Source organism: Oreochromis niloticus, linkage group LG11 (assembly GCF_001858045.2).
Source record: "Oreochromis niloticus isolate F11D_XX linkage group LG11, O_niloticus_UMD_NMBU, whole genome shotgun sequence".
Taxonomy (NCBI): domain Eukaryota; kingdom Metazoa; phylum Chordata; class Actinopteri; order Cichliformes; family Cichlidae; genus Oreochromis; species Oreochromis niloticus.
In genome coordinates, this window is record NC_031976.2 from 22,008,613 (window position 1) to 22,015,758 (window position 7,146).

The following is a 7,146-nucleotide window of genomic DNA, read 5'->3' on the forward strand; positions in this document are numbered from 1 at the left end:
TGTCAAAACAAGTTTACAAAAAAAAAAAAAAAAAAAAAAAGACGACGCGAGCCAAATTTTAAAATATACTTTCACAACTGTGCAACTGTCCATGTGCAGGGCGTCCGTATGTCTTCACATCTTAGCTTCCTTCTTGACTTTGAGGAACTCTGCCATGTTAGAGAAATACTTCTGGTTGGCTTCAGCCACCTTCTTCTCTGCAGCCTGCGGGTTCACGATCTCCAGCCCCTGCAGAAGGAAACAATAACTGAGACTTAAAAACAAAAACAAAAAACCAAACTCTCTAGCAGGTCTTTACTTAATGAGTCTCTGCTTCTTTTTACCTGGAGAGGTGTGAATGCTACGCTGGAGCTGGTTCCTGAAGAACGATCTCTGACTGTGGACTTTCCTCCATACGTCATGCTCTGCTTCTGCAACGTCCTCTGTGGTCAAAAGCCAAAATGTTAGAGATGTTGATGTAGATACAAACATCAGTAGGAGAGAAGAACGCATTTACCTGGAGGGATTTGGAGATCCTGGCTTTGGTGGCCTCGTTGACCTGAGCCTGCCTGACTCTGCCACTGCCGCTCTTCCCCAGCTGACCCAGACTGAAGCCCAGATCCTCCTGATACGCATCATCTTCAATCTGCAACACAACACAGGAAAAACTATTAACTGGAGCAGGAACAACTTGTAATATAATTAACCACTGAAATATCAATTAAGTCCATGTCTGGATTACAGAACACTCCCCAACAGGGGTTGATATAACAATGAACCAATTTCTTTACCGTAAGACTTTTCTCAAATTTATATCTATTATGAATCAAAGGATTTTACTTTCTTTATTAGCAAAATATTCAAGACATTTAGACTAAAGGACTGAATTCCCTACTTGTTAGGACAGTGGTTTAAGTAGGCAGTGGTTTAAGGTAGCGAAGACACATTCAAAACAGCAAAAGTCTCCATCCACAGAAAGCAATAAGCAGCTCAGAAACTGCACATTTATTAACAGACCAGAGTAGAAACTGTACTGCAGTAAAATCATCTTGCTGAAGCTCCTTCAGAGTGCTGGGGAAAGTCTTGGGGAGTACAAAATAAAATAAAAATAGCTTGTTTTGTTGGCTGCTTGAAAAGAAAGGAACTGGACCTCCATACGTTTGTGAAGATGTTCTCATCCAAGAGGCTTCTTCAGCTCTAAAACAGAACAGCTGACAGAGTCTCTGGTTTTTATGGTGGCTTCTATTTGAGTCGGAATTTTGGAGTTACTGATCGGAATTTCCAACTGGAACACCCCCTTCTCGTCGGACTTCCAACTCAGAAATTCAGAGCAGCCCCACCAGTCACAACTGCACAATCCAAGATGGCAGCAGTGAATGTAAACAGTCCTAAAACTTGTAACCTGTACAGCCACTGTTGTGTATGTCATGTCATCTGTTTGTGGAGTGGTTGTTTGCCTTCTACTATGAAGTACAGTGACCTTCTTTTCAAGCACTCAGGACTACCACGACCTGGATAACTAAGAACCTATGCAAACACCTCATCCTGTTACACTGGCTCTGCTGCACAAAGCTGGTGCGAGCCAAAAGTGAGGCTGCTTTGAGTCGTCATTCATCCCAGGTCTGAAATTACTAAAAGCTTTCAGCTGCTTCCTTATTCATTAGGGATCGCCCATAGCAGCAGTCTCCTCTTTTGCTCATTAGGCAAATGTGTAAACCCCTGCATTATTACTAAAACAGAGGAAGATAAGAGATTCTGTACATGTCTATATTATTAATATTTTGTAGTTTTCCTTTTTTCTTCATTAAAAGCATCTTCTTTGAATAAAAGAATGCCAAATGAATTATGGATCATAGTCAGACATCAATAATGAAACATGAAATATCACTGGATTAAAAACAAATCTTAAAAACAGGAGCAGAGAAAATATGTACCGACCTCTGCAAAGGTCATCCTGTTGGCATGTTTCCTGATCTCAGTCAGCCCGAGACGCTCTTTCATCTTTCGGTACCTGCAGGAAAAGAGCAGCGGAGCTTGGTTATGCCATTCACTGGATATTTATAGTCGTTGGTGGTAGTCTAAACTTGGCTATGAAAGTTACGTAAGCTTCTTGCAGTCTTCCAGGATGCCGATCTGTGTCATGCCTTGTTCTGTTTCTGCTGATTTTTTTACTTTTTCAAATAAATGTTAGATCAGTTTAATCTCAGTAACCTTCTCCCTCTTAAAAGATTCCAATAATCATCAATTTCCATCTCCAGACTGCAATCCTTTCCTCTTTAGCAGTCTATTCTGGCAGACCTGTTTCAGGTAGCTGACCGATTGTTTACCTCCTTCCTCCTCTCTTCTTCCTCTGTCCATCCAGCGGGGCTGGCAGTGGTTTGACTTGCTTCACGGGCGGAGGCTCCTGCCATTTATCAAACTTCCTTTCTATTTCTTCTTTTAGATCATAGCCAACCTGCAAACAGTGACAAATATTTTTAAGCCAAATGAAAGAAAAATCAACTTGATTATTTCCTCAGTTGCAAATAATTTTGCATGTAAATATGAAAAATCCAACCAAATATACATCAACAGACAAGAGAAATCATAATCACTGTATCTCCTGGTACATTTATTCTTGCTCTAATATACAAGGCATTTATAAAACTTAAGTGTTCCTTTAAGAGACTCACCTTGCCATCTGGACTCTCGTGGAAACTGTCCACTCTTGCGGCCAGAGTGCATTTTGAAGCCACCAGACGAGCTGCCTTCCTCCTGAGATCCTGAAGGAGGAAAGGATACTGTTAACCGTCACGCTGAACAGAATGCATTCATGCAGTTTATGCACATATATTCACTGACAGGTGGCAATGACTGCACAACATCGCAGTGATAGATGAAGCCGGTGTGAGGGAGCAGAGAGGTGCTGCTGAAGCCAGAGAGGGTTCTCCTCTGCGCTCCCAGCAGCATCAGGTTACAGGCTGGCATCTTTGACAGGTTAGTGAGGCCTCCGGCGATACCTGCAGCCACAGGAGAGACCGGACAGTCACCGAAACAATCCTCAGTGAAGATGATGTACATTTGTAAACACTCTGTGCAGTCAGTAGGTTTCTCTCACCCATGATCTTTGCTGCTGTTGATGCTCCAACAATGATGGACAGGTTTGGTGCAATGAACGACATTCTGGATTCTACATATTCATAAATCCTGTGTTTAGACTGGTTCAGCTCCAGGGCCATGTCGCACGCCTCCTCCAGCTGCTTCAGTTCATCCTCACTCAGCAACGACCTGAAGGCACAAGTGGCACAGTCACCTTTCAGTTACAGTAATGACCAAAAATACATAACACCACAAACTCTTTCCTCCTTGAAGCTCTACTATCAATAACCCTTTTTTCTCTTGTCAACTTTGACAAGACTAGGTGTGCATCAGAAATCAATGAGGGTGATCTCTGCCTATACAGCTTACTCGGGCTACTCTTTGTATGATTGCTATAACACAGGTTATAGCAATCATACTAATTCATTATTCTTATAGCTTGAAACACTGAAATTTGCAGACCTAGTAAAATTCAAAAGAGCAGAAATTTAGTTCAGAGCAAAAAATAATCAACTACCAGGAAGTATTCAAAGTAACTTTTTTTAAGACTGAAGGAAGTTTTAATTTTGCAACTTTTCAAATATAAATCACTTCAAAATGAGGTATAAAAGTTATGGTGTTTATGAGACTCAAAGAAGAAGTCTGTGTTTAGTTTGTGTTTAAGACTTATTCAGATTTTACAATTAATATTCCAAAATTGGCAGTACTTGGCTTTTATCCAGTTGTAAAAATAAGACATGATGATAATAATTTTAATTGTATGCAGCACATAAAGGGTTCTCTTTAGGCTTCCTCCCACAGTCCAAAAGCATGCATTCATGGTTGTGGTTTTAAATTGACAACAGGTAGGTATATGAGTGTGAACATGACCATGAATGTGAATGGTTGCCCATCTGTGTGTTAGCCCTGTGACCTGTGCTGGGTGTACCCTGCCTCTCCCCATTAAGCTGGGATAGGCTCCAGCCCCCCAGCATTAGCAACCCCATAGTTTTTCATTTCCAGTGAGTGATTTAAGGTGATTCTAGCAGGAAGTTGTCACAGTGAACTACATGAAACTCTTCTGGTGAGACGGGACCTTTAACTTACCCCTGTGTGGTTGAGGCTGTGACACTGACAACCATAATGGTGGCATTGGTAAGGATTTGCTGCAGCGTTTCATTGTTTTTGCATTTCTCCAGATTGTTTCCCAGCTCCTAGATACAAACCACAAAAAAAGAAGAAAAATTAGGGGAGAAAACATCATGTTCAAACAAACTACAGGAAACAATGTTTTTAACAGGTGCAGTTTTAAACTCTTTAATCATGTCAGTTTTGTTAAAAATAGAAATCCTAATTCTAACTAAAAAACAGAAACAGTCAACTCTGAGCTTCTTTTTTGGGGGGGGGGGTCAAAGATGAATACATAGTTCAGCTCACCTTGACAGTACGGATGTAATCCAAAGAATCCGGCACCAGAGACTCCAGCTCTGGAAACCTCTTGGAGTATTTGTCCCTGGTAAACTTGTGGATGATATCTAGAAACAAATCAGAAACACAGAGGACATCTCAGGTTATAAGGAAGAGAACTAAATCTCAAAACATAGCATTATGGATCACCAGAGAGAAGAAGCCAACTCACTGAGCTCGTTGTCGATCTCCACTGTGAGGTTATTAGCTGCGACGATCAGTCTGTATTCTGGGTCAGCCTCGACTGGGCCTGAGACTAAAAGCAAACAAAAAAAATAATAATAACAACTCCATGACTACTCTGGGTTACCATTAAGTTCAAATTAAATGTGTTTACAGAGTAAAACAGAGAAATGAATGGAAACTGATAGTGAGAAGAGCCTTAAATAATAATAACAACACTCACCCTCTGAGTTCTTACGCTGCTTTCCAATATATTCAGAAATTTTGTCCATTATCTCTGAAAACTGCAAAACACACAAGAGTCACTCTGGGAAGAACAGAGCAGACATTTTACTGCTAATCTCAACATGTGTAAAGCTCTTGTATGATACAACTCACCTGTTTGCTATTGCGAAGCTTTGCAATAGACGCGACGCTCTCAGCTTTACTGTAGTCCACCTCCATCTCCTCTGGGATGTCTTCCAGCCCTCCGTCTGCACTTCCCTGGTTCGGCTCTCCATCGCTGTCCCTCTCTTCTTCTGGGTACAGCCCATCCTCTCCCTCATCTCCGGCCTCCTCCAGATCAGCCAGGAGCTCATCTGCCAGAGACATCTGCAATCGATGGGAAAACTGTGAGGACAAGCAAAGCTGACTAGGATCAGTTTGCCTACATGAGGTTGTCACTGAGTTTGGTGGGGTATATGTTCTTTATTTGCTGCTGTTGATGTAACTCTGAATTTATTTATTTTTTTATTAATGATCTGGTTACATAACTTGAGGATCCCATATTTAAAAGGTCAGCAGTGCGATCACTGGCTCATCTAGTCCTTACTTACATTGAACTGAAGTGAAATTTGGGATGAAAACAAACCCAAAAAAGCTCCTCCTGATGTGTCACTAGCATGTGGGATAAACTAAGTGTATACAATAAGCCTCTGTATAAATGTGTGCATAAACAGATTTATGTGGCTTTTAGTGTAAAGAGCTTTAAGTGGTTTACAAGACCAGAGAAGTGTGATACAAATGCATTCTGTTTCACAAAATTATTTATGCTCGCTTTGGAGATTTCCAAAAATGTTTCCCAAGTATCTTCAATTATAGAACATACACCAATAATCTCAGCATTAGATCACATAAAAGTACAGTAACTTTTTTTTTTGTTTTAACTCTGTGTTGGGAAAGCCTACATATCTGATGAAATCCCTTGGGTTCTAACTGCTTGGCCTTTTTTGACTGTTTTCTGAGGGCTTATAAAGCAATCTCTACAGACGCACAACCAGCAACTAAAACAATATTCTTATTCTTAAATTCTTATTTTAAAAAAAAAAAAAAAAAAAAAAAGCACGTCTCTAATATCCCCTTCCTTAATAGTATTATTTGAGCACTAGATACTTAATACTAGTTTTACTCATTTATCAAACAATACAAATACAAATCAAATGCAAAAAGTGTGTCAATACAAAAACTTATGGACCTCGCTGTGTTTTCAAGCCTGAAAGAGAAATTCATCTGTAGACATATTTTTGTGACATATTCTTCTGACAAAGAAGCTCTTCTCAGACTCGTCTGAGATACTATCGAGGCCGTGTTCAGTCCCTCACACACTATCACCGCCACATAAAAACTGTGAAGTATTAAGTCTGCTTCCATCTTTGGGTTATCGCTGGCTGTGTTTGGAGTTAACATTGTTAGCTAGCTAGCATTAGCGAACGTTGGTCCGACGTTACTGAGCGATTTCTCAGTAACTTTGACATACCTCAGAGTTTCAGAGTCCTACTGGTTTAAGAAAAAATAAAGACGTCCAATGCAGGTTTCAGTCGCTTTGAATAGAAATAAAAAACGATTCGTCCCTCTGTTTTCTTGACTGTTTGCAATCCGGTTGTGCGGCGCCGATGTACCGCTGGTCGCAGATTAAATACGTACATTCGCAAAGCTTTGTGGGAAACTGTGTCAGTACACTTCACAATCACAGAGGCACAATCAATATCAGACTCTACCAACAAAAAGGCTCTCAAAACAATATATATCTGTGAATTTTTGCGTGTATTCTTGTAACTTTTTACCCCTGCCTTTGTGTGTTCATGTTCTGTTGTTTTGTATACTTCATCTGTTCGTATGTTGTATACTCATTGTTTGTTAAATAAAGTTTAACAAAAAAAAAAAAAAAAAAATCACAGAGGGTGTTTTTTGTTTTGCTTTTTGACACAGGTTTGATTATCTATCTATCTATCTATCTATCTATCTGTGAAATATATACAGTACATACATAAACTCGGTGTACAGTACAGTGAAAATATGGATTAAGATCTGTTTGAATGCAAAATACGATGCTCTAAGTTGATCTGAATGTATATGTGTAATAAGGCGAATAGGTACTGGTGAATACTAATGGTGAGTTATATTTATTTATTACAATATGCTTTTGGGTGTAACTGCAAATTTAAAATGAACCACTTAAAGTTGTTTTTTTTTTTCATGTTT

The 7,146-nt window shown here is 39.7% G+C and overlaps 1 protein-coding gene across 2 annotated transcripts; it reads right to left on the minus strand.

The window, feature by feature from the left end:
* Positions 1 to 24: 24 nt before the first annotated feature.
* On the minus strand, positions 25 to 6,600 carry prpf31 (PRP31 pre-mRNA processing factor 31 homolog (yeast)). 2 transcript variants are annotated; one of them, XM_025911825.1, is made up of 14 exons: positions 6,422 to 6,600; positions 5,065 to 5,295; positions 4,910 to 4,970; positions 4,676 to 4,759; positions 4,474 to 4,571; positions 4,144 to 4,250; positions 3,077 to 3,246; positions 2,821 to 2,978; positions 2,652 to 2,741; positions 2,307 to 2,434; positions 1,918 to 1,990; positions 497 to 625; positions 324 to 422; positions 25 to 228 (listed from the first exon to the last, which is right to left on the minus strand). In XM_025911825.1, exons 2-14 carry the CDS (start codon positions 5,275 to 5,277, stop codon positions 115 to 117), a joined length of 1,524 nt encoding a protein of 507 aa, XP_025767610.1. In that variant the 5' UTR covers positions 5,278 to 5,295; positions 6,422 to 6,600; the 3' UTR covers positions 25 to 114. The 2 variants fall into 2 exon arrangements, with proteins under 2 accessions (XP_025767610.1, XP_003450959.1); XM_003450911.5 differs by having other exon boundaries at positions 5,065 to 5,277; positions 6,422 to 6,599.
* Between the last annotated feature and the right edge of the window lie 546 nt (positions 6,601 to 7,146).

Excerpts from the sequence above, each read along its gene's own strand:
- prpf31 (XM_025911825.1), bottom strand. The coding sequence starts at position 5,277 with ATGTCTCTGGCAGATGAGCTCCTGGCTGATCTGGAGGAGGCCGGAGAT. Across the intron at positions 4,971-5,064 it reads AGCTTCGCAATAGCAAACAG|TTTTCAGAGATAATGGACAA; the intron begins GTGAGTTGTATC and ends TGTGTTTTGCAG. Across the intron at positions 4,760-4,909 it reads GCAGCGTAAGAACTCAGAGG|TCTCAGGCCCAGTCGAGGCT; the intron begins GTGAGTGTTGTT and ends GTTTGCTTTTAG.